Source organism: Girardinichthys multiradiatus, chromosome X (assembly GCF_021462225.1).
Source record: "Girardinichthys multiradiatus isolate DD_20200921_A chromosome X, DD_fGirMul_XY1, whole genome shotgun sequence".
NCBI classification, from domain to species: domain Eukaryota; kingdom Metazoa; phylum Chordata; class Actinopteri; order Cyprinodontiformes; family Goodeidae; genus Girardinichthys; species Girardinichthys multiradiatus.
In genome coordinates this window covers 37,084,141-37,111,185 of record NC_061817.1, presented here as the reverse complement: position 1 = coordinate 37,111,185, position 27,045 = coordinate 37,084,141, and the positions used below count along the sequence as shown (strand labels likewise).

The following is a 27,045-nucleotide window of genomic DNA, read 5'->3' as shown; positions in this document are numbered from 1 at the left end:
TTTTTTCGGTTTCATAATCTCAAGCTCATTTTGACCTGATAGAAAAGTACAAAAGGTTAATTTTATGATATAATCTTAAAATAAAATATGATCTTGAGAGAATACAGTTTTATTATCTTTATAAAACAAGACCTTGAGACGATCCATGCATTGGGGCTATATATTACCCCTAAGGTGTCCTGGCAGGGGACGGTAACAAATGAAACTGGGTGGAAAACCACAACTTTTTAATTTCTGCATCATAACCACTCTGTCATCTGAAAAACTGGCTTTGCTTCTAAAAATAATGACAGTGAGAGAGAAGAGTCGTTCCTGGTTTCCACACTTCTGTTATTTATAATTAATCTCAAAATTACACCGTTTTGCAGATTATATTCAGAATGTCAGATTTTTATGTTCTGGAAGATAGAACATGGAGAAGAGTTTGGAAACAATTGCTTTGGCGATTTCTGTTTTCTGTAAGCTAAAAGCAATTTTAAATGTTTATTTTTCAAATAACGCGCCATGCCTACAGATTTTAAACACCGACCATGAAAACGAGCCTTTTATTTGTAATTATTGCCGGCACAAAACAACTGCACGGCCTGCTGGCTGACACTGTGTGTGGAAGACGTAAAGACACAGAGACATCAAGCACCAGGAGCTACGTTTCAGTCTCTGTTACCAATAATTGGAAAATGCCTTGATCTCCATATCTTCACATATTCAATATTTACTGATTGTTTTCCCATTTTTTTAAATCTTTTCCACAGATTAACTTATGCCCTATGAGACACTTATGACTGGCCTGTTTATTCCAGTTTCGAAATGTTTGCATGAAATACCTGAGTAAGCACCGTTAGGTGTTGAGATTGGCTGCATGGAAAGAAGAAAATTAGTTTTAGAAACTGCAAGTGTAAACACACTGAGCAGAGACTATAAATCAGCATTATTTAAATCTGCTCTACATAATATCCCACAGGAGATAAAAAAGGCAAAATTTCATTTATTGCCTTTTCTTGGGGTAATTCTATTAAAATGTAAGCAAGGACAAGGGGGAGAGAGGGATGCTCAGAAATTACACAGGAGGATCAGCACATCTATCACTGTCATCGTTCAAAGTTAAAGCTCGCGTGGAAATCAGTGTTTGGCAACTTCAAGGACTTTAAACCATTTCCTGCGGACTGCGGAGGTTTGTGTGAAGAAGAAGAAAATGTCAGGCTGAGATCTGAACAGATATTTCAGCCAACATTAACATGCTGCACATCCTCCAGGAAAAGATGCCTACAAAACATTGAAATCAATAGATAAATAGAGCTTTTTTTTGCATCACTAGTAGCCTTTAGTTTTTTTTAAAATAATTTTTGACAGTAAGCAGACAGGAAAGGGGTGGAGAGAGGGGGAAGACATACAGCAAAGGTCGACTGGGCTGGGAGCTGAGCCCGTGGGTCACGCGTTTAACCCCTGCGCCAACGCAGAGCCCTTGAAAACCTTTTTTAAGTGGTAAAAAAATCCCATGTCAAGAAAATCTACCCAATTTTTAGTAGCCTGAACAGACCCTTAAAAATAAACGTCATTGAAGCCTTATTTTTACTTTGGTAAATTGATCAAAGCTTTTCTAAACTTCTAATCTTTAGCCACAACTTCCTGTTTCCCTGGGGAATAAATATGACGTGACACATCTCAACCACTGTCCACTAGGTAGGTCCAGGAACCATATTTATCATGATTAAACATCTGCAAAGCAAACTACTAGAGAAGTGCAAGATGATGCTTGAATCAAAGTATAAATGTGTGGAAAAACTCCTTGTGTCATCTCTACGGCACAGTGGACTCTCCGTGATGCTGTGGGTCTATTTATTTTCTTTATCTGCCCAGCAATAAAAGAAACATGAAATATTTTAATGTTTGTCTTAATGAAAAAAGGTTATGTTTTCCTGGTCTAGAAAAATGTCAAGCTAAAAATACTCACCAAATTTAATAGTTTTTTTTACATAAAATTCCAAAAGATTATTTAAACAAATTTGTTTTTATTATTATCTTCTAAAATGCACTAAACTCAATATTTTAAAGAAACAAACAAGGTAGTCTGATTTCTGTAGGAAAATAATTTGTAAATCATTGCAGATCGAAACTCCTGATATCCTGAATTTTTCCGGTTTATAATCTTTTCTAGATTTCTTTTAGTAAAAGTCACTGGATAGATCTGGTCCTATTTAGTATTACATTGAATCAGAAGCAAAGATATGACTGATAAAGATAAATACTCTGAGTTGCATCTTACATTTTCCATTTTAAGAAGATTTTAATTTGTGTCTATCCTTTTGGAAAAGCCTCACATTGCAAAAATCATCCCGAGGGCCGCATATGGCCCCCGGGCTGCACCTTCGACACCCTGGGTCTAGAAAATGTTTCTTCTGTTGCCAGCAATAAGGACCAGAACCTTCTGGTGAAACCCTTTTTGTATTTTAGGCTCGTTTTATGGAAGTAAAATGAAACATGGCTTATAAAAGGATAATACTTTGAGTTGTACCAAAAATTTGTGATTAAAGAAAATATAAATTTGTCAGTAAAACTATCATAACAGAGCTCATTTGCATCAGCTCCATTTACTGGAGGGCCAAATTTACCGCATTCTTGAACTGAAGTCAGGAATCAAAAGGCCGCAAACGGCCACCAGACCACACTTTGGACACCTCGGCTCTATGGTAAAGTTTTTTTCAGTTGGTGGATTTGGATTTTACTGGTTTGTAAGCAGAGGACCCAGACTTTACTGGTTTGTAAGCAGAAGACCCAGACTTTACTGGTTTGTAAGCAGAGGACCCAGACTTTACTGGTTTGTAAGCAGAAGACCCAGACTTTACTGGTTTGTAAGCAGAGGACCCAGACAGTTTGGAGAAAAGACATCAACACCTACCAGAAACACTCTGTAGGCATCTTTTCTGGTGACGGAGCCCCAGCAGGGGTCTGTGTCGTTGTACTTCACACCTCCAGCGCTGCAGGAGTGGTTCCCGCTGCACGGAAACACAAACAAGAACAGTCTTCTGTTTCACCCCTTGTTAATTGGTACATGGACTGAAGCTTTGTAGCGCCTTTACAGTCGTACCAACCATTCTTTACTCTAGAGCCACATTCACCCATTCGTATCCATTCTCACTAACGTGCACACATTCCTACACCGATACGCAGATCGGCAGGCAGCTTGTGGTTAAGTGCCTTGCCTAGGGGAACATAGAAATGTGGCAGAAGAAGGATGGAATCTAACTAACAACTTTCAAATTGCAAAATGACTACTCTTCCCACTGAGCCACTGTCGCCTAGCGTACAGATGATACCAAGCAGCATCCTCACAGGGTGAAGGAATCCATAAATGAGCTTTTGCACAGAAGAAAACTTCCCTGTAACGATTAAAGCTAAAGTTCTGGGCACAGAGAAGCAAACAGCTTCGACATCTCATTTAAAGCTCCAATTTGTTCCTGTAGCAAGGTCAAACTGGAACCTCTGTGGACCAGGGCTTAATGCAGTAGGAACCTATCAGTTTTCTTCACATCTTCAGTTAGAACAGCTTCATCATAAGAGCAGGCAAAGGCAGACAATAAGGCAGATTAGATTTTTATAAAGCTTATATGATAACTCTAATAGGCCTGCACTGTTTCAGGAAATCCTGACTGATGGGGAACATTTCTTATCTTCTGTTTGTCCTCCCGCTGTTTAAGAACTGGCCACGGCTTCTCAGTGGGGTCGAGATCAGCAGAGTTTCCTGACCAGAGGTCCAAAAAATGTTCTGATCTTCAAACCTCTTTGTTTATACTTTAACCTTGCGAGACCGTGCTCCATCATGCCATCACACCCTTTGCATTTTATGCACAAGAAACAACAAAAAGTGGTACATAATTGTGAAGTGGAGGGAAATGATAGAAGGTTTTTAGTTTTTTCCAAATAAAAGTGTGAAAAGTGTTGCATGCATTTGTATTCAGGCTCCCCGAGTCAATACTTTATAGAACCACATTTCTCTGAAGTTAGGTCAGGGAAACTACTGTTTTTGGTTGCACTTGACTGTCTTCTTTGTGTTTAAAGTGGACAGTGCCAGAACCAGCCTGTGGACCAGTCCAGTACCAGTCCCCTACTGCTGATTCGACTGGTGTTCCAGCCTCTGTGATTTTAATAGTAACAAACAGTATGTGTGATTAATATTTTAACCACACACGAGCAGTAGTACTTTGAACATCAATTTTCACATATTGCCCCAGATTCTCAGTTGGAATTATATCTGGACTTTGACTAGGCCATTCTAACACATCTCTTAACAAGGTTCCCTGTCCCTGCTGAAGAAAAGCATCCCCAAAGCATAATACTGCCACTACCATGCTCTTTTGAAGACAGTTGGTTGCGCTGGATATGATTTAGATTTATGAAAGTAAAGGGGTTTAATACAAACGCATTCAATACATTTTGTTTGTAAAAACATTTGAAAACCAAGCATCATTTCCTTCCACTCCACTTAACAATTATATAGTAGTGTGTGAGTTTACAGCACACCGTCTTCCTGCCACCCAACCGATCTTTGAGACCACCTCTAAGTGTGGGGGTGGTATGTTGTAATCATCTGTGTTTATATAAGCCTTGTTTCTTATTTGAAAAAATGAAAAAAGACAGCTTCAAATAAGCTGATGTAGAACTGCTCTAGGAACAAATAAGCTGATAATTTTTCAAAAATACAGAAAATGTCTTTTTTATTTAAGAGCTATTTGCAGTAAATGATTTGCATCTGATTAGTCTGAAGAAAAATCTAAAAATATTGAGGATCGTTCCGACAAGCGAAGCTGCAAAAAGCATAAAATATAAAACAAAAGCACAAATTTTCCATTTCTGAATGAAATATCAACAAATATCCACAGGCATAAAAACATTGTTACAGGAATAGTTTGTTGTTAAAAATGTGTCAATTAAGCGTAAAACTGATGGAAAACAAAAAGGAAGCAGAATCAGGTAAACAGCAGAAAAGCTGTATCAAGAGTAATAAAATTACTGGTAATAAAAGTACTGAAAATATCATGAACTTCAACTGTCACAATCATCCCCACAAAATAAAAACACTAAGGGGGGGTTGGGATATTTGTGCCCAATATTCTTGGTATCTTATTTTGAGCATTGCAACCAGAGTTGCAATAAAAACATTTCTGAAAGCAAAACACAAGAAGAAGCAGCAAGAGGTGAGCGGGTCTGCAGGCTTTTGTCAATGAAGCTTTATTGTTTTATTCTACGAGTTCAGGGGGTCACACAAGGACCAAAACGTGACAGCAAGAGAAGGAGCGAACCTTCTGAGTAAAGGTTTTACAAAAAGGCCAAAATTGGTCTCACCAGGCAACTTCCATGAGCGATATCGGCACAGCAGCGGCGTAGATGGCCAGGTCTCCGTACAGATAGACGATGATGCAGATGTAGAACATGTTGACTCCGACTGAAACACAGAACGGATGAAGACATGAAGAAATCAGGTTTGTATGACGAGCAGATTCATTAAGTAACTCAGGAGGTGACAAACAAAACACATTTTTTATTTACGACAGCCATCCAAAAACGTCATCATGATTGATGGCTGAATGTCAAACAAGCTGCATCTCTCTATCTGAGGCAGCCTCGGGACGCCACAGGCACATCTTTTGGTTTAATTAGAAATAGTAATGGATTAATTATTACCCTAATCACTCCATAAGGGGAAAACGTCAATCTGTTTAAATTCCTCTGTTCTTTTACACACCCGACTGACAGACCCAGCTGAGATCGAGAGATTTTACCAGCACCCAACTGGACCACTCAGATACTTCATTACTGTCCAGGAAATTAGAGTGGAGGGGACACATTTACAGCTTCTTCGACCACACAAGGAAGAACAATTTAGAGTTTAAAATAGTCAAAATCAGAACCAAACTAAATTGTTTCAGAGGATGGGGTTTTTATCGCAACCCTTATTTCAAATCTAAAAATAAAACAAATTAATTGAATAAATATAATAACCCTTTTAAATTTAAAATTTTTTGCTCTGGAAGTAACTAAAATTTTGCTTATAGCCAAATCTAAAAACAATGAGCAGAAAGCATCAAGGTCAAAACTTTCAACCAAACTTTTTTCCAATTTTCTGTGCTCAATATTTACAACTCTAACACTCTGCCCCTGTAACTGTTCTGGAGGTTGTAGGTCATGGAGGGACAGCCAGACTCCCCTCTCTTTAGCCACACTTTGCAGCTAATAACTAGGAACCCAGAGGTGTTCTCAGGCTAGGAGGGGTGTATACAATCCCTCCATAAAGTTCAGAGTCTGACCCGGGGTCTAAACTAACAAGCTTTGCTCGGAAAACCTCCAACATGAGGCACCTCAATCAGATGAAATATCTCAGTGGACTCCTTATCAGCTCAGTTAATCTCCAAGGCTGAGCCTACCACTGCATGGAAAGGAAGGCCATTTCAGCTGCTTGAATTCAGAATCTCATTCCGTAGACGAGGGTCACAATGTGAAAATCAAGAGCTTCCACCTTTCACCTCAGGTACTCCTTCAGCACAATGGACCACAGTAACCTCCTCATCACTGCAGGTGAAGCTCTGATTGATCTGTTCATCTCCTGCTCCATCCTGACATCACTCCTGACCAAGACAGCAAGATCACTCAACTCTTCTGGTTCAGTCAAAGACTCAGCCCCAAGCCGGAGGAGGTCCGACTGAGTCCACCTGTAGTGGACTGGACCTGGATACTCTCTGGTTGCCAAGCCATGATCATCTGTGCTTTTCCCCTACTGGAAACCAGGACTGGGTGGTTTCCTGCTGAGACTAGCTGACGTCATCAATGACATCAACAATAATAATAATAGCTCGACTGAGATACTTGTAGTCAACATGTAGTTTTTATGAATTAAACTTTTTATGTTACCATTTTCCCTCGATATGCTCTGTGTGAGGAGAAGCCCTAGATAGTTATGACGGACATCTGAAGAGACGACACCCAGAGGCTACCAAAGAGACAACAGAGATGACAAAACTGCAGTAAGTGTCTCTTTTTGACCTGCTGAACACTCTTTATGAACGTAGACGCATATAAGTGACAATTAGACACATATTTGACTAATTAACACTGGCCTGCATGTGTTAATGTGCAGATGTTTAAGTTGTCCAAATCAGTATTACGTTATTTCTTTTTTCATGCTGATGGTGGCACTATTTACACGTAATTAATATGTTAAAGTGCTAAACTTTGTTTAAATTTTATTTTGGGGCGTGCAATGCAAACGATTTGAAGGAAAATGTTTTGTTTTGAGTAATTATTTATTTAAAAAGGTAACAGGTAAAACACAGATTATTATGCATGCTTGACTGACTGACACTCTGCCAAGTGCAGCCGACCAAACCAAATTTAATTCTTCCGGTTTTAAATCATATTTAATTGCATAAATATTTTTAATGTCTCAGCAGATAACATTCAAACCAGACAAACATAAAATATCCAAGCATTGTAATACATTTGCAAAGTTAGATGTAAATGTTTTCATTATTTGATTATTAAATATAGAGTCTAAGAGAAGTTTGAAGTTTCACTCATGACTGAACTCAGGTTCTATATTTGAAATTCTGACTATTAAGTCTTATTTATTTGGAAATAAATAAATAACTTCAGTTTGCATTTTATTTATTCATATTATTTTTATACTGCTGGATGTGGCACTTTATTCATGTATTTCTTACTTTAAGGTGCAAACTTGTGCACCTTAAAAGGTTATTTGTAGGTAAATATTTAATGTTCATTGTAAAAAAATTAATTAATAGATTTTTTTGCAGCTTTAAATAATAAAGGTCCTTTCTTTGAGATGACAAAGGGTTAAGGAGTCTATTTTCTATTAAGGTTAGGGAAATCTGGCCATTTATGGTTTTAAGCAGAAAAGGTAAGTGGGCTGAAAGGGGAACTTTCATGCTGGACAGTAACATGATTTAAGTTATTCTCAGTCTCATATCCCTTAGCTCTGCATTAACAGAGGCATAATACCCACACCGCACACAGAGGTAGGAAGTCCCGTTCTCTGCTCCGACTGTCAGTAAGCGATTGCGTGACCGCGGGGGATGCAGACTTTCACAAGACTGTAAATAATATCACCCAATTACCCAGAGCCACAGGCAAAAATGCTGCAAAATGAGTCATCATGTTGCAGCGCAGCATTTCATGCAGCTGTGCGAAGCATTAGCATCCATCAGCACATTACCTTTGACCGAACTGATAGCAGACAGGACGGTCTGTCAGAGAAAAGTGGCAGGGAAAAAAGCAGAAACACAGCAAAGGTGGACTTCACTGGAACAGATGGATCTAACAAAAAAGCTTCTTTCTTAATCAGCTCCGAAATCCAGATTAATAATACAAGTGATTTACAATTAACTGTCTTATATAAAGCAGTCAAGATGAGAGTCTGAGGCCATGCTTCTCATCCAGACAAAGGTGAACTGCCCCCTCTGGGTTGGAGGTCATTCTCTGCATTAAGTGGAAGAGTTCAAGTATCTTGGTGTCTTGTTCCCCTGTGATGGCAGGACTGAACAGGAGATGGTCCGCCTGATTAGGGCTTCTTCTGCAATAATGCATGCGCTGCTCGCAAATATATTGTCATTGCAATATCAGTGTGTGCAATATTCACATCACAAAAAACTGTTTTGAGCACAATAATTGCTGGCTAATATATTCCAAGTGTTATTGAGCCATATTGACTATTTACATAATTTCATAATGGACTGTCGTATAGAAAACATCAAATAATTAAATACTGAAATAATTTTATGTATTCTTAATATTTAGTTTATTCAAATTTGAATTTTGATTTTGACATTCAATTAATAAACTGTTCATTGAATATGTTATTGACACAATAATATAATCATAGATAATTTTAATATTTTTTATGCATTTCTAACTATTTTATTCAAATGATCACACACACACATATATATATATATATATATATATATATATATATATATATATATTATTTAAATTATTTACTTCTTGGGTTATGACACTCTTGGCTCCTAAAATAACTGCTCCAATATTGAAAAAACTGGAAAACTGTGAATTCATCAAAGTTGCGTCTCCATGAACACAAGATTTTACTTAAAAAAAAAAAAAAAAATCTAAAGATGACAAACGGCTGGTATGAATCAGAACGAGACTGTACAATTTTCTGCACAGAAGACAGAAATATTCCTGTCTTATTGTCCCATTCTAATTGATTTCGTATCCATAAACAAACCATTTCAAACGCATTTACTTAGTTCGTAACTTTGTTTAAAAGTGTCACTACGTCCTGACACTATCATATGAGACATACAATCTGCAAAAATAAAAATCAAGCTCCTCTGGCTCCTCCCAGTGATCCTACTGCTATTTGCAGAAATACACCGCTCCCACTCAGAACCAACAAATCAGAGCCGGGAGGAATGCTTTAGCAGTGTCAATCCCGCTAACCCTAACCCCACAGTCATTAAAGAATGCCGGTGTGCTGCAGCTGTGCTAATATTATGAGCGGGTCCTAGTCAATGTAAAGCATATCTTTGATGTTTCGTCCCTACCAATGAATGTGCCATAGCTGTTTATCCATCATGATCGGTGGCCCTGCTTACTAGCATTGCGTGTTCATGACAGGCTCTGCTGTGGAGGGAGGGCTGTAGCACAGCACAGAGCAAGGGGAGAATTATGGAGACAAATAATCTGTATTAGATCCTGTTTCCATTCATTTTGGTACCGATGTCATTGGACTGGTTGATTTTATGTAATGTGACAGATGATTAAACCAAAATATCTCCAAGCGACCTCCAACTGGTAGATTTTATTTATTAGAATCATGTTCCACGTTTCACTACAGTAAACTAGGACTAGATTAGAATAAAAGCCGGTCTCAAACATCCCCCTGTAAGCTATGGACTGATATATGGTCGGATTCCGGTAAAGTTGGGTCCGAAAAAAATGTTACAAACGTAAGAAATGGCTACGGGTCTAAATGACCAGAACCAAAGTCCTAATTCGGACATTAATTATAAGCAGAAGATTTTCCTTAGTCTTATTATACTGTGGTCTTTATCAATAATTCTTCCCACTTTCTGACAAACTTTTTTTTTTTTTTTTTTACTTTTTCTCTCATTTTCCGTCCAGGCCATTTTCAGAGGACTGTTGTCTTGTTTTTTTGCCCACTCCTATATGAATCATTTATTGATATTATATGAAGCAGGAGTCATCTTAGATTTGACAATGAACATCTAGAGGATTAGGAGAAAGAATTGGGTTCAGATGAGACCATAATCAAGCTTTTTGGCATCAATTTGACCGAATATGCTTGGATGAAGAGAAATGCTAAGAACCATTATGCTGTATAGGAGGAATTTATCATACTGAGGTTCCAATGAAAGAAACCAGGTACCATAAGACCTTGGGCAAGAACCCTTTTCCTTCATCCACTCACCCATCACTAAGGAAGCAAAAGAGTGGTCTAGCCACTGGTTACGGGCTGAAGCTGATGATAAGAGCTGAAAGACAGAGGAACCCATAACAACCTACCGTGCTGCTGTATAAAATATTGCTAAATATATTAACCACACATGCTAATATTTTCTACCGCTTATTCCATAGTGGGTCGCGGGGGAGGTGGTGCCTATCTCCAGCAGTCTATGGGCGATATGGGCTAAAATATTATGCAAAATTATCAGAAAGATAGAAATTGTAACGGTGTGCTGCCGAAAACATCTTCTTGGACCAGATCCTTGTTAACACTGTAAAAATATGTTTTGTCTGGTCCAGATTCTTTTTTTTTTGGTTTGAAACAATTTATTTTAGTCTAGAATGATCCTTTATTTGTCCCTCAGTGGTAAAATTATCAGTATCAACATCAAATGGCCAACCAATGGAAGCACACGGTTACACTGTAAAGACAAGCAACGATGATAAAATAAAAATAATTCCACGACTGAATTAGCAAAAGGATATCAATACTAACACTGAGTTTTCCGGTCTAGTGTTTTACCAAACAGGGAAGCGAACCTTTTAAATTATATATTTTTCTAAGGGCTGAATTGTCCTCTACTTATTGGTTTTCTCCTCAGGAAAATAAAATATTGTCATTGTTTAATTAATCATGTGTTTTGCTCTTAATTAGAAAGACACCCAAAAAATGTTGCCACAGTATCGAAAATGGTATCGAGTATTTTCTTAGTGCCTGCATCTAGTTTAAATTTTAGTACCTTAACCACCCTACTAGCAAATCTCCAGGTCTCAGTCCTACAGAAAATCTATAGAGTGGGCAGAGGTTTTGAGTAGCCACATGGCAGCTGAGAAACCTGGAGGCTTTAGCAAGTTTCTGTGCAAAAGAGTGTGCCTAAATCCACCGAGATGTGTGCAAACCTGCAGGCCAACTACAAGAAACGTCTTCCCAACTCTCACTCAATCACATCTGGGATAACAAAAACGACTGTAATATTCTGTCTGTGGTCATTAAAATGCCACCATGATTAACAAACTGAAGCAGAACATTGTTACACCAGAGCCATTTTTAATTCACTTCTCTTTAAGAGAGAAATTAAGCCTTCGTCAGGCGATCCTCTTTCCTGGCAATGCACTCTGAATATTGATCTGTTTGATTGACCACAGTCAGTATTTATACAACATACTATTGAAATTAAAGTGTATCTTTCATCCTGCTGCCACAGGGAACTACTGTAGCAGAGGCTTGTAGAAAATCACTGTGAAAAACACCGACATAAACATGAACATTTGTCTTCCAAACAGCTTGGATGTTCATCCCCCCAGAGCTCTCAACAAAGAGGTTTAATCAAAACTCACTTAAGTACAAGAATAGATGTTTATGTTTGACTCCAATTACAGACAGAAGCCTTTTTTACTGCAGATTGAATTAGTATTCGTGGCCATGGTCCTGCATATGTCGGGCGAAAGGATGGCTTACGTTGGAGAAACAATCCTGATGTTTGCACAGCCGCTGTGTTACCCCACGCATCATAACACACAGGGAAAGAACAGCAGAGACAACATGCTGATGCAAGGACAGCACTCTGCTAGCCTCTCTCTTTGTGACTTTACCAAAGTCGCCTTCTAATCAACTTTCAAATCATCAATGTGAAGGTTAAAGTAGCACTTTCTACAGTGCTGCAGATAAGCCAGCGCCCATCAACATTCCTGTCAGTGGCTGCAGGTCAGGCTGATACGATTTCCGTGGACTTATTCCAAGCCTGCCTCGACAAAACCACCACCACTGACGCCACCGCTGCTGCCGTCACGTCAATGTCTACCTAACAGGAAGTCAAATGTCCTTTAAGAGTAGCTCTGCAACAGCAGGAGAGAAGCGTTTAATTGGCTGTAAAGATGCAGGACTGATAGACAGAATTAATTCACGCCTGCATTTTATTTCCCTAACAGAGTGGAGAGGTGTTGGTGCGCTCGTTTAATGTTGTGGAAATTCAACCCGGCATAATGAACTTGTTTGCATTCATCCTGCTTAATTACCACAGCGAAGAATCTATATCTGCCTGTGAGCCCACACACAGCATCAGTCTGCACTAGGGCTAAAACACACCGGGATGCAGTGCAACAATGAGTCATGTGACAGACGTCGAGCTCAGCTGTGCATTTGTGCTGATTTTATGAGGTACATCTGCCTAAATGCTTGTTAACACTTGATGGAATCAGCCAATCACATAGCAGCAACTCAATGCTTTTAGCCATCTAGACATGCCAAAGTTCAAAGTGAGCGTCAGAAGAAAGGGTATTTAAGTCACTTTGAACAAGACATGGTTGTTGGCGAAACATGGACGGATCCGAGTGTTTCAGAAATTGTGTACCCATATTCTGATGGCTATGTTCAGCTAGCTACTGCACCAGGTAACAAGGTTAAAATCATTTCAAACTGGTTTCCTGAACATCACAGAACTCTCTTAGTGGTGAACCTAATCTATGAATGTCCCATCCTCCACATTAGAGTTAAACACTGCGGATCAATTTAAAGGCTTAGTTTGGGTTTTTTGAAGTGAGTTTTAATGAAGAGATCAGGAATGATTAGGAATGCACGATATATCGGCATCGACCGATGTTAGTCATTTCTTTACATATCGATATCGCTCCCATAAGTAAAACTGGGCCGATATCAACAACCGATGATTATTTACATCTTGCTTGTGTTCTTGGAGGGGGAGCAGAAGGGGTTGGTCATGTGGTATCTGTTTGGTCATGTGACGGTGACAGTGATGCAGCGCGGGATTGTGGAGGGTTTAACTGAAGCAGAGAAGCAATGTTACCTTAGCTGTAGTAGAAAGATGTCATATCATTGTGAGCTTGATAAAAACTAAATATGTCCTCTAAGTGTCAGAAAGCTAACAGCTGGTCAGGCATACGGTGCATGTTTTAGCTAATTTTAGCAGTTTAAAAAAACTTAAACTGAACATGTATCAGTGGGACAGAATGCCAGGTTAGCATATATTAACAGTTAATTTCACAACAGATGGTTGTTTTGCTTAGTTCAGCCAAACAATATCCATGTTCCTACTTGAAGTTACCTTAATTTATTCTGCCGGGTGCAGTGTTACACCTGATCAACCGATTTGAAAGATCAGCTGATCAGGTGGAAAATTATCGAACTACGAGGCCTGGAAGGCACCTGACCATACCATCTTCGATGCAACTGAACTAACATTCTGATGCAAAACCCAAACATTTACTCAGTTCTTAGAAAAGCTATAGAGAACTGATGAGCTGCAGCTGATCTGGTGGATCGATACACTCAACAAGCTCAACTGATGTATAGTTCTTGTAGAAATGTTTTCCTGCTTTCTTTTTGAGTTGTTTTAAGCTATTAAAGTCAGCTAAAACAGCCGATGTACATCTGACCAGCTGTTAGCTTCCACCACTTTCAGGATTTATTTACTTTCCAAAAGGTTCCCGATGATTTCAAAGCTTTCTACTAGAGGTAAAGGAATGATTGGCGATAATGTCACCCGGACTACCCCTTTAAGTGACTTTTATGCATCTTTTTTTAATGGCTTGCAGTTCTAGTTGAGAAGAAAATTTCCTGGGCTTTCATTGTGCAAACTTATGTTTATCTTATTAATTTTAAATAGCTGTTTTATTTCTATTAGCAGGTCGTTGCTGTCAGAAAAGGCTACATATACATCTTCTCCATTTTCCCTGGTCAGCATGTTCTGGGACTCTGCATAATAGATTTCTGATTCGAGTCATCGGACAGCTTTCGCATCACACTGCAAAGGAGAGAAGCTGGGAGAAAAGCCATTTCCTTATCTCCGATCAATACCACGAGTTACTTGCACACAGCCCATTGCTCAGGGTGAGAAGGCCATTATCAAAGAGGGTTTCTGTGTTATTTTCTGAAGCTCCTTAAAACAGGCAATCAACCGAGTAACAAGCGAGCGTACTGCAGCTTTAACAGTACGAGCAGCTTGATGGCATGCAAGAGTGCGCTCACACATGTGGAAGAGAACATGAGCCGAGTTGATGTGTGTGACTGCATGTGTAGCAAGTGCTCCCCCTACTGCTGAAATGGTGCAGGACAGAACATGCCAGCACAGATGACGTTGTCAGAGCTTTGACCTTTTGCTGTTCCTTTATTCCTGCAACAACAGGGACACTGCAGACTCTTGAGTCACACGCGTGTGTTTAAAGCTGCTTAACACAAGCAGACAAGGCGAGGGAAGAGACGAGCCGAAGGGTGTTCTGCATGCTAACAGGGGTGGGACAACAGCTTGATACGAATGAGGACGGTAAAGCTGCAGATATCTCTTCCTCAAGGTGATTCTGACTCCAGCTTACATCACCAGTTAGAAGAAGCTTCATTAGCTCCACAATCATTCAGGTATTTACTACAGAGAGTCCAGGTAATACATCCACCCACACACATGCTCAGCACTGATGGGCTCTCAAACAGGTAATTATAACCAAAGGCAATTTATCCATACGTAATTACATCCAATTAATCCGCCAGCAGCATTCCTGTGTAAATGAGGGCTGCTCATAAAAGGCGTAAGAAAAAAAATCTTGATGAATTATCCCACGCACCCTTCCGACTCATCCATAAATTTTAGACGTAGCTAATGATGATGGGGTCTGCGGCTAATTGAATATCAGAGAGAGAGAGATAGAGCAGAACCCCAAGGCGAAGGAGCAGATTACCTTTGTTGAAGAACATGGAGGCCATCTGACCCATCTCGACCCGCTCCACAATGTCGAAGTGATCAACGTGACCCGATCTCTCTGTGGAAACATAAGAAAGTTACTGGTAATTAACAGCATGTAGAGTGGTGATGGAAACCATCATTTTATAATATTTGTTTTAGGAATTAACGGTCATGAGGAACTTTTTCCAGAAAAAAACCAAAGAGTTCCTCCAAACTCTTTATAAGGATACGTCCACTGAAGCTTACAGTGCTTTGCATAAGTAATCATACCCTATAATATAATAAAACACTAACTTCTATGTATTTTAACGGACTTTAATGGACTGAAACAAAAATGATTGTTCTGATACCCCTGAATAAAAACCACATACTGTCAGAAGTCATCAGATTAGTCAACAGAGTCCAGCTTTCTGTCATTTAATCTGAGTCTAACTGCAGCTGTTCTGTTTCTGTTTCTCAAACGTTTGTTAGAGAACATTAGAGAACAACCAGCATCATGAAGACCAGGGAACACAGCAGACAGGTCAGAGAGGAAGCTGTGGAAAGGTTTAAAGCAGGGTAAGGTTCTAGAACAATATCCCGAGCTTAAAACATCTCACAGAGCTCTGCTCAATCCATCGTCTGAACATGGAGAGAAGCTGGACCAACTGTAGATCTACCAGGACATGGACGTCCACCTAAGCAGATAGGCTGGGCAAGGAGTAATCAGAGAGGCAACCAAGAGGCTCCTCACCTCACAGAGAGCAATACTCACGGACAGAGAGGATGGGCTTTGTTTCCGGTTCCGATCGACCTCGGCCCGTATCGTCATCCGAATAGTCAGAGGTGGTGTCGCTGTCGTACGTCTGTGGAGAATGATAGGAGTATTTGAGTTTTATTTTAGTTTCCCGTTTTCCTAATTTCACAACATAAACAATAGTCACCTTTCAAGCTATTAACTCGCCGTTTATTTGCTCTGAATGAAAACATCTGGAAATAACAGCTGGGACGTGCTGTGAAGGACGGGGGGAGCTCACAATCCACAGTGTCTGCAGATTAATGCCAATTAACTGTCAATGATGGTGAAAATTTGTGAGCATCATGAGGCAAATAAACACAGAGAAGATGAATGACGGTGGAAAAAAACCAGCGTAGCGGTAAACAGACGCAACGCAGCAAAACAAGAGACGGACATGGATGACAGTCAGAACAGAGGAATACTTGCGCCTCCAGACAGAGATGCAAAATCAAAGTCAAACTGGGAAAACTCAAACATGAGTCTGCAGAAGGGGAACGTTGCAGCAGCTGGGAATGTCTTCTCTCCACTGTGCAGAGAGTTGAGTCCAGGACAGCATCGTGTGGATTCATTTGATTTTAAAACAAGCTTAACGGAGCAAAACTAATACCATCTATTGCTACAGTTGAGGACCCACTTAACATTTAATAATGCAGTGAAACAACTGGGGGGTAATTTCTGTCTAAACTGATGTGTTGGATTTACTGGAACTCAGTGGTGCGTTCAACACAGCTCATTGGAATATACTGGTGAAGTGGCTGAGATGGTCTCGGTACTACACCAGATCAATTCAGATCTTATTTGGCAGACCAGGAACAGCTCTAACAGATTGTGCCATCCTTGCCGGCAGTGAGTCTTTTACGTCACTGTGGAGGAATTTTGACCCACTCTTCTTTGCAGAATTGTTTTAATTCAGCCATGTCGCAGAACATCCTGTTGATGGTCCTATCACAGTATCGCAATTGGATTTAAGGCCGGGCTTTGACTAGGACACTACAAAACTTAAATTTTCTTTTCTTTGAGTTGTTCAGAGGGGGAGGTGTGCTTCAGATTACGTCCGGCTGAAAGTCTCATTTAAAAACTACATTTTGTTTTTACTCAGGTTATTTTTGTCTGATATTAAAAAGTTTTTGCTGATCTTAAACAACCAAGTGTGACAAAAAAAAGAACAAAATAAATCTGTAAGGGAGCAAAAACTTTTTCACAGCAATGTAGACATTCTGAAGAGTCCTGGTTCTTCAATAGTCCACCCATGCCAAGTTTTACTTGATCCATCTCAGTAGACTCGCTCAGATAACGCAGCAGCAGCGGCTCAACTCCGCACTCAATCGAGAGCTTTTCCTTTCAACTCAGCTACATTTTCACCATGACAAACAGGGGGAAAGCCCTCTCCAATCCATCTATCCATCTCCTGCTCCACCCTAACATCATTTATGAACAAGACTCCAGGACACTTGAACTCTTTTGCTTGATGCAGAGCGTGACCCTCGACCCAGAGGGAGCCTTACACCTTCATTTGGTCACAACCTCAGACTAAGAGCAGCTGATTTAAACTCATGTGAAATGCTCCAGTGCATGTTCAAACTGGTGAGGCTAGTAACGCCACCATTTATAAGAATTAGTAAAACAAACAAATCTGAACGTTGTTAACCATAGACGGTCAAAGTAAAAACCAAAGCAGATGATTGGCCAAGAAAACTGCAGAAGTTGCACCTCTAGGAAATGTTCTAAAATAGCAAATGTTGAGCATTCAGCTCAGCTTAAATTCATTTCTTGGGGTCAAAGTTTGAGCTGGGAACCACAAGAACAGGAATGGAAACCTTCTGATGGTGGAAACCTTCTTTTAAGTGCTAGTGTCAAATGAGCATACACTGCTTTACACTCAGGAAGCTGGAAGCTTCAAAGAGGACAGGTGACTATCTGCAGAGTATTTCATCCGGACACATGAAGGTTCATAGAAAGGTTTTTAACAAGTAAAAGTCAAGAATGCTCATAAAAACTCCACAAAGAAAACAAAAATCTTCTCTTTGCTAGCTTTAACGTTTTAAATAATACTTCAAAAACGGTTTTGTCTCCTCAACACACATTTTACTGTCCATTTAAATGTGTTTGAAGTAATGTGAACATCTAGTGCTCACAGACTGTTCTCCAACTCAAGTTCTGGCCTAATAAAAGGTAAAAGCAATTCCTCCAACGATGCATCGCTGGAAAACAATAAAGTGCACAGTAATTTTAATAGGCTTCACTCAAGCAGAGGGAAATAAAGGGCATTCAGCGGCAAACATTTTCAGTTTCACTCCTCTCCAGTTTTCCATTACGTGGAAGGAAAATGCTGAAGAGCACAGCAGCTATGAATCAAGGCCGAGCGTTTGAGGCTCGCTGTGAGCCAGGCTATTGTCCGCAGGATCGTAACTCCTGAGCTGAAACCTCAGGGAAACAAGGAGCAAAGGCCGAGCTGTTTGGAGTGTGCAAACACTTTTTCTTAGTCGAAGTAAAAATGATTGAAGACTCAGTTATTTCCCCTGGAAATCGAGTGTAGGTCTTCAATGATGACTTCATCCAAATTGGGATTTTATAGACTGGAGGTATACGGTGCTCGGATTGGGCGATAGACTAACATCAGAATCAAAATAATAATTAGGTTTCCACAGCCAAATTATAATTTTTTTATTTACATGTAAATGTACATACAGGTCCTTCTCAAAATATTAGCATATTGTGATAAAGTTCATTATTTTCCATAATGTCATGATGAAAATTTAACATTCATATATTTTAGATTCATTGCACACTAACTGAAATATTTCAGGTCTTTTATTGTCTTAATACAGATGATTTTGGCATACAGCTCATGAAAACCCAAAATTCCTATCTCACAAAATTAGCATATTTCATCCAACCAATAAAAGAAAAGTGTTTTTAATACAAAAAACGTCAACCTTCAAATAATCATGTACAGTTATGCACTCAATACTTGGTCAGGAATCCTTTTGCAGAAATGACTGCTTCAATGCGGCGTGGCATGGAGGCAATCAGCCTGTGGCACTGCTGAGGTCTTATGGAGGCCCAGGATGCTTCGATAGCGGCCTTTAGCTCATCCAGAGTGTTGGGTCTTGAGTCTCTCAACGTTCTCTTCACAATATCCCACAGATTCTCTATGGGGTTCAGGTCAGGAGAGTTGGCAGGCCAATTGAGCACAGTGATACCATGGTCAGTAAACCATTTACCAGTGGTTTTGGCACTGTGAGCAGGTGCCAGGTTGTGATGAAAAATGAAATCTTCATCTCCATAAAGCTTTTCAGCAGATGGAAGCATGAAGTGCTCCAAAATCTCCTGATAGCTAGCTGCATTGACCCTGCCCTTGATAAAACACAGTGGACCAACACCAGCAGCTGACACGGCACCCCAGACCATCACTGACTGTGGGTACTTGACACTGGACTTCTGGCATTTTGGCATTTCCTTCTCCCCAGTCTTCCTCCAGACTCTGGCACCTTGATTTCCGAATGACATGTAGAATTTGCTTTCATCTGAAAAAAGTACTTTGGACCACTGAGCAACAGTCCAGTGCTGCTTCTCTGTAGCCCAGGTCAGGCGCTTCTGCCGCTGTTTCTGGTTCAAAAGTGGCTTGACCTGGGGAATGCGGCACCTGTAGCCCATTTCCTGCACACGCCTGTGCACGGTGGCTCTGGATGTTTCTACTCCAGACTCAGTCCACTGCTTCCGCAGGTCCCCCAAGGTCTGGAATCGGCCCTTCTCCACAATCTTCCTCAGGGTCCGGTCACCTCTTCTCGTTGTGCAGCGTTTTCTGCCACACTTTTTCCTTCCCACAGACTTCCCACTGAGGTGCCTTGATACAGCACTCTGGGAACAGCCTATTCGTTCAGAAATGTCTTTCTGTGTCTTACCCTCTTGCTTGAGGGTGTCAATAGTGGCCTTCTGGACAGCAGTCAGGTCGGCAGTCTTACCCATGATTGGGGTTTTGAGTGATGAACCAGGCTGGGAGTTTTAAAGGCCTCAGGAATCTTTTGCAGGTGTTTAGAGTTAACTCGTTGATTCAGATGATTAGGTTCATAGCTCGTTTAGAGACCCTTTTAATGATATGCTAATTTTGTGAGATAGGAATTTTGGGTTTTCATGAGCTGTATGCCAAAATCATCCGTATTAAGACAATAAAAGACCTGAAATATTTCAGTTAGTGTGCAATGAATCTAAAATATATGAATGTTAAATTTTCATCATGACATTATGGAAAATAATTAACTTTATCACAATATGCTAATATTTTGAGAAGGACCTGTATTATTCATTTTATCTTGTATTACATTTCCTCTAACTAAAAACTTAAAGGAAGACGTTCTCCTGGTTCATAAACTGACCAATTTGCATGAAACGTAGTAATTATTGTCCAGAGTTACAGCATCTGTCTGTTGGATGAGCCTGTCCAAACACCAAGTTGTGGGCAGGACTGAATATATTGTTTTTATGACACATCAGAGCTCATGGAGCACCATCCATCCATCCAACGTTCTCCTTCAGGTAATCACATACAGACAGACACTGAGTTTATTATCCCACCTCTTCCTGCTCTCTTCTCTTCCAGCGCAACTGAGCATTGGCCGCCGCCATTGCCTCGATCACGAAAGTGGTGGTCATGTAGCTGAAGAATGGAGGGAGAAGAAACATATTCAGCAGATTTTAAAACATTTCAGACCACCTCCAGTGTCTTTATATTTTACTTCCTGTGATCCAGACTTTCTTGCATCTTATAAAGTGGGCCTGATCAACAGTTCTACAGGCTTTCTGAAGGTCTGTCGGAGTTTTTCTGTGGACTCTGGCTGCTTTTTCACTCGGACTCATTGGTCCACAGAGTGCCTGACTTAGAAAAGATGGATATCAAATAGTAGGAATGTCTTCATCCACGGAGCAGGAGACAGGGATAAGTTGAAGAAAAAGACTTTGAAGAGCTTAGAAAATGTGGGTAAAATACAACTCATAATATTCAGTAATAGTCTTGTATTTACATGTTTACCTAATATTATTCATCCCAAATACTTCATTTGGATTAAAAGCTGAGAAGCTTTTCCAGAAGGAGCCAATGAAACCATCCATTAGTGATGGAGGGTTCGGCTTTTATCAGTTTTCTCATCGAGTTCTTTTTATTTATAGATGAAACCAAACCATGTAGTTCTTTTTAATTGGCCAATTTCCAATTATTACATCATTTAGAATCAAACGCAGTTTCTAGGCTCAGGTTTGCAGCAGTTCTGGCAATTTCACAAATTTCTTTTGGCATCTGGACCAACTTAGATCACCTATATTTTAAAACTGGAGTGAAGTATCTTAGTATGAATAACAACTTTTTAGAGCAACCTTTGAGATCCAAGATTTCCTAAATTTGTTAGTTTCAGAACCACAGGTCCAAATTAAAGCTTTGATCTCCGGCACCATGAAATCTACATAATTAAATAAAACAAACCTATTTTCCCCGTGTTTGTTTTAAACAACATATAAGTCGAATGAATTATTCAACTGCTGCTTTAAGCTAAATCAATATTTTTATATTATTTTTCTGACTGAATTAGAGAAGGGAGAAAAGAAGCAGGCTTGACCGTGCATCTGCTGCATTATTAAAGTCAGAATAATTTGTTCTGCAGGGAGCAGAAAAGCAAGAAAAACAGCAAGAAGGAGGCAAAACTGAGAGGGAACACACAAACAAACCCGTCAAGGCAGTCAGATTGAGGATGAGGAGATGAGAGTTTAAATCCCACCTTAGTAGTTGTATCTGACTCACCTCATGAATGCTAAAAAGGCAATGAGCGACAAGCTGACCACCCAACCGGCTGAGGCGAAGGCTTTGGGCATGGTCAGGGCTCCTGTTCCCACAATCAGATTGAACATGTACACCAGCCCCACCTACAGGCGAAACGATGTAAGAGCTATATTACTCAACAGAGACTAAACTGCAGCGCTAATTTATCACATCTGGTAAACATGTGCAACAAAAAACATGAAGTAAGATCTTTTATTGCTGCAGCACCACCTCATGCTGACAAATGATTCATCCAACTTTTCATTTAACCACGTTTTTTAAGAGGGGTGAAATACAAAGTCAACAAGTATTTGTTTTCAATTAAAACAGTGGTCGCACAATTATTAGCACCCCTGCAGTTGGTACCCTCCTGTCACAAGGTTGAAGTACACAAAGAGATGTATATTTGACTATTTCTTTAAGCTGATCTCTGTAGACCAGGGGTGTCAAACTCCAGTCCTTGAGGGCTGCTGTCCTGCAACATTTCATTGTGTTCATGGTCCAACACATCTAAATCAAATGGCTGAAAACCTCATCAGCATACAGTCACATTCTGCATAGTCCTGCTAATGACCCAATTATAGGATTCAAGTGTCTTGGAGCAGAGAAACATGTAAAAGTTGCAGGACTCGGGCCCTCGAGGACTGAAGTTTGACATCCATCCTGGATCCTCCCTAAAGCGCTCTTCGGTTCAGCTTCACCTGGAGGTTTTCTACAGGTCTGGGGAATCAGCTGGCCAGCCTGGCTCCATGGTTTGGATCATTACGATTTTTTCACTTAATAATGTATAACAAGGTTTTCAGAGGTTTTGTAGGAGAAACAGGCCCACAGCATCACAGGTCCTCCATTGTGCTCACCAGTGGGCATGGAGAGCTTTTCCCAGAGATGTATCCCTTGTTTTACATCAGACTCACTTGGAGTGTTTGTTGCTTAATCGAATCTAATCTGGTTAAAGTTCACAGTTCCAGTTAAAGCTCTTGCAGAGTTTTGTGAACAGCACATTTTTAGGATTTGTGATGATCGGAAAGAAAAAGCTTTTTACAGCCATTACTGGATGGTGCATGGACAGGTCAGATCTGTCCATTATGTAGACAAGATGCAACTCTTTGCAGCAGTTCTTTAACAGTGAGCTCTGGAAATGTTTTACCTCCCTGAACACCGTAATGACTTGATTTTAAAGTTCCAGTTGTTTTAGACTTTTTAATCATTGCTCTGACTATATGTATGAAGTTTGAGTGAGGAGGTATTTTCTTGTATTTATATTCTTTACTTGGATGGCATGTTCTCTTGTGTTTCCTGTTTTGAATAGTGGCTGCATAAAATAAGTCTTTTTGTCACGTTACATTTTGTACATCAGGGAAAAAGGATTTAAGGAATTACTAATTAAAAGTTTCTGGACACAATTAAAAAGATAAAGTATGAATAAAATAAAAACACTTTAATTATATTTGTTTTATAGGAACTGTTAGTGCTACCAAAATATGTGACAGTGATTCCGCTATAAAATTACTAAAATTAAAGGTTGGATTTTTCTAAATGTTTCAGTGTGAGATTAAAGCTGCTGCAATTAAATCTGAACCTATTTTGCACATTTTTACCACAGGACCCAATAAATGTTGAGTGTTCTGCATTTCTCTGCATTATGCCTTTACATTGCTATGTTATGATAATCTAATACAGATCTGTATTTACTTATCTTAAGCACACTAAATAATAGAACTAAACTACTAGGTGGAAGAATTTATTAAGAAGAAGATTGGACTATCTGGTAACAGACTGCTTAATAATTTAAAGGTTTCACTTCCTGGAAAAAACATCTGAGACGCACAAGTCAGTCTCTGTCTTAAAGTCACGCTGATGTAAGCAAAACCAGGGACTGACCGAGTGAGCTGTCAAAACCGGGTCCAGACCACACAGAGCAGCATGTTGTGTGCTGATAAATAAAAAGAGGATGTGTTTCACTGCTCTGTCATGTGCATTTTGGTAACTTATTAACAGCTATTTAATGAGGAGGTGTCTTCACAGGAATAAGATTAGCATGTGGTCCAACAGAGCTAATGAAACAAAAGGTTAGAGCATCGGCCAGTTGATGAAATCAGAACTGAACTCATCTCAGGTAGACTTTCAGTTCAGCTACTTCTCAGGGAACCTGCTGATAAGCTTTAGTTTTACAATGTCTCCTCAAACATGTGCCTCATTCCAACATCACAGAAATGTCCTGCCTGATACTCACAAACGCAGAGTAGGGCTCTCCGGTCTCTGTGATACCTCCTGCCATGTTGGATCCTCACCTGAACAACCAAAAATAACATCACATTAAGCATCATTTCTGCATATTAATTTCAAATAAGGGTTGTTCTGTTTCTGAGGTTGAGCACTAGCAACTAAAGATGCAATCTCTGAAATTAAATTGGCATGTCAATATGATAATAATTATAACCATCATCAGCATTAAAGTAGTGAAAACTTTGTGTTTAGAAGTTGGTGCTTACGTTTGAATTTATTGTGCATTTTTTTAATCCAAGCAGGGTCAAAATTATACAAGCACCCTGAATAATATTTGGACTAGCATCTCTTAGCAAGTTGCATCTCGACCACGTGTTGTTTGAAGCCATTGTGGCATAAATCTGGCTGGATATTTGACCATTAGTCAATAGACACAGTTCATTTAAATAAGATGGTTTTCTGCACTGACTCGGCTTCTAAGCATAGCCGTTAAATTTTCCAAAGGCTTTGAAGTCAGAGCTTCAAGAAGCCTAATGTTAGCCTGGTTTATCTATTCTCAAACCAGTTTAGATGTCATCATTGTCCTGCTGCAGCACCCGGTTGCATCCAAGTTTCAACCATTTAGCTGTTGATCTGAGGTAAAATGGTTCGTCCTCCTTGGCCTTTACTCCATCCACTTTGTGCAATGCACCAGTACCACTGGCATTGAAACAGTAACATCATGATGCTACCACCACCATGCTCAGCAGGTCATGAAGTTTTTTTAGGTTTAAAAGCCTCATCTTCACTCCTGCACTTGTAAACAACCACAGTTTTATTCTTAACAATCTGACTCTAAATAGACTTGTAATGTTAAATTTGTAGTCAAAGCCAACATTTTCTATTGTTTTTTTGACCCAGAGAAGAACACTCATTCATTTTATCTGTAGTTCAATAGATTTTTGATCTGGCCCCTGATTAATGTCCCTTCGCTGATTCGTTCTCCTATTTCATACATATACATCGCCATGTTATCCCTTCTCACTTCCATGTCAAGCCTACTTAAATATTTGCATATCACTTTATTTTTCTATGAAGTCTAGTTGTTGTTTTCATGAATTAGGGAGACAACTAATATTAAATTGCTGTATAATCTAAGGTAGTTGTGCATTACATTTCAAAATTCATTTGTTGTGCATGTCCACTCTTGTTAAATATTAAAAGATTATGACACCCGATCACACCAAAATACCTCAGATAGTCATCGTGCAGGTAGATATTTGTTACTGAAATCACTTATTTATATTTTTTTACGGAAAAGAAGAAACAGAAATAATCTGTTTTATTTGATTGATCAACCTCCATTTCATCTTCACTATTTAAATGTGATATAAACATGAACTTTTTATTTTCAGGTTGTTTTTAATGATTTTTATGACTTTCCTCTGTACAAACCTGAACTATGTGTTAAATGATCAGATTTTGTTGTTGCTAGCAGCACAGCTACGAGCGAAACGTGTAACCCTCACAGCTTCTGACATTTAATATTTTTTTCGGTTTTCTGATAAAAACAGGAGCTTTTTTAAGTCATTCTGCAGCTGTCTTCACTGGTGTCAACACATACTGTAAGTAAACACAACTCACCTTCCCTCTCTCCAGTCTTCCTGCTGATTTCACTGCTAGGCTAACAGGATGCTACGAGCGACAACTTCCTGCCGGCTGACAGAATAAACCGACCCAACCAGGCGGGGCCAACATGGGCCGCTTCGTTCTCAGACTAACTGGGAAAATGCCGAAAAGAAATAAGGACACGAACAGATCCTAGCGGACTGTCAAGGCTCTGAGACTGAGCCCAGCTGAGCGGCTATCACATGTATCAGCTGACCAGCTTCCACGTGACCTCGACTTCCGGTGCGCGGTTTCAAAATAAAAGGTTCTCAATAACTACCTTCATGCACAAATAAAATATACAGTAGTTCTAAAATGATGATTTAATGTACACTACCGGTCAAAAGTTATAGTACGCCTTTCTCACTTAATGGGTCTCTTTATTTTCATGACTATTTAAATTATAAATTCTCACCAGAGACAACAGACCTGTGAATGAACACACATCATTTCCCATCATTCATTGCGGGTCGAAGCGGATTGGTCAAGCAGGGGAAGCCATGGCGGACCATAGCAACAAAAGATGTGAGTAAATTGTGGAAAATTTCACTTTCTGTGACACAAATTAAGTTCTACAATGTTTTTAGTGCGGGAATATAACTATGTAGACGTGAAATATCTGCTTGATTTATCTAGACATCGCTTCATTTCAAACGTGCTCCGACGTGTTCGGAGTTTTCCGTTTCCGGCGTAGTAACCGGCTCGCCTCGCCAGCCCTACCGGCGGTGAGGTGAGCTAGCCCGGTAGAGATCTGACCGGACTATCGGCACTAAGCTCCCGCTGGCAGTCATCACAGTGAACGTTTAACACAAGTGATTTCTAACAGTTTATGTTATTATTTTAATTGTTACTGAAAATCGATTTAACATTTCAGGTGATATTAAGGTTAACCAGAATAAATGGACAGTTTTATGTAATCCAACTGTATCGCTGGAGAGTGTGATTGAGAATAAATAAGCTTTTCAATATTAATTTTTAATGAAGAAATGTGCTATATGTTTTAAAAGTTTATTTATAACTCAGTATTATAATTTCTGATTCCAGGTAAACCCGACGAGGAATACACCTCCAAATGTAAGTGAATCTCAGTAAAGAAGTGAAAAGTTTGAAAGAGCTTGTTTTAGACATTTGCATAGAAATATTTAAATATTTTCTTCAAATTAAGACAAATGTGAAATTAAAAAAGGCTTTATTTTTGCTCTGATATTAAGCAAGATGTTTTTTTTCTTCGGTATTTTCATTTTTTTTTTAGGGACAAAGGAGCAGATGGGCCAGTTTATGAAGCTCAGGAGTGAGAACCACCACCTTTTTACTGGAGCTAAAAACTCAGCCACCGTGGCTTGGAGGTACAATAACAACATTCTTTGCAGTCAGTTTCTGTCCAGTTTCATAAA

At 39.5% G+C, this 27,045-nt stretch overlaps 1 protein-coding gene across 1 annotated transcript in view; it reads right to left on the bottom strand.

The window, feature by feature from the left end:
* Window positions 1-25,883, bottom strand: part of LOC124863464 (transmembrane protein 104-like) — a 70,443-nt gene extending 44,560 nt beyond the window's left edge. The window contains exons 1-8 of the mRNA XM_047357842.1: window positions 25,628-25,883; window positions 24,012-24,069; window positions 21,761-21,882; window positions 20,545-20,626; window positions 15,946-16,036; window positions 15,187-15,267; window positions 5,341-5,440; window positions 2,897-2,993 (exon numbers count right to left, since the gene is read on the bottom strand). Of these exons, the coding sequence (XP_047213798.1) occupies window positions 2,897-2,993; window positions 5,341-5,440; window positions 15,187-15,267; window positions 15,946-16,036; window positions 20,545-20,626; window positions 21,761-21,882; window positions 24,012-24,056 (618 nt within the window). The 5' untranslated portion in view covers window positions 24,057-24,069; window positions 25,628-25,883. The remainder of the gene's footprint in view (window positions 1-2,896; window positions 2,994-5,340; window positions 5,441-15,186; window positions 15,268-15,945; window positions 16,037-20,544; window positions 20,627-21,760; window positions 21,883-24,011; window positions 24,070-25,627) is intronic.
* Between the last annotated feature and the right edge of the window lie 1,162 nt (window positions 25,884-27,045).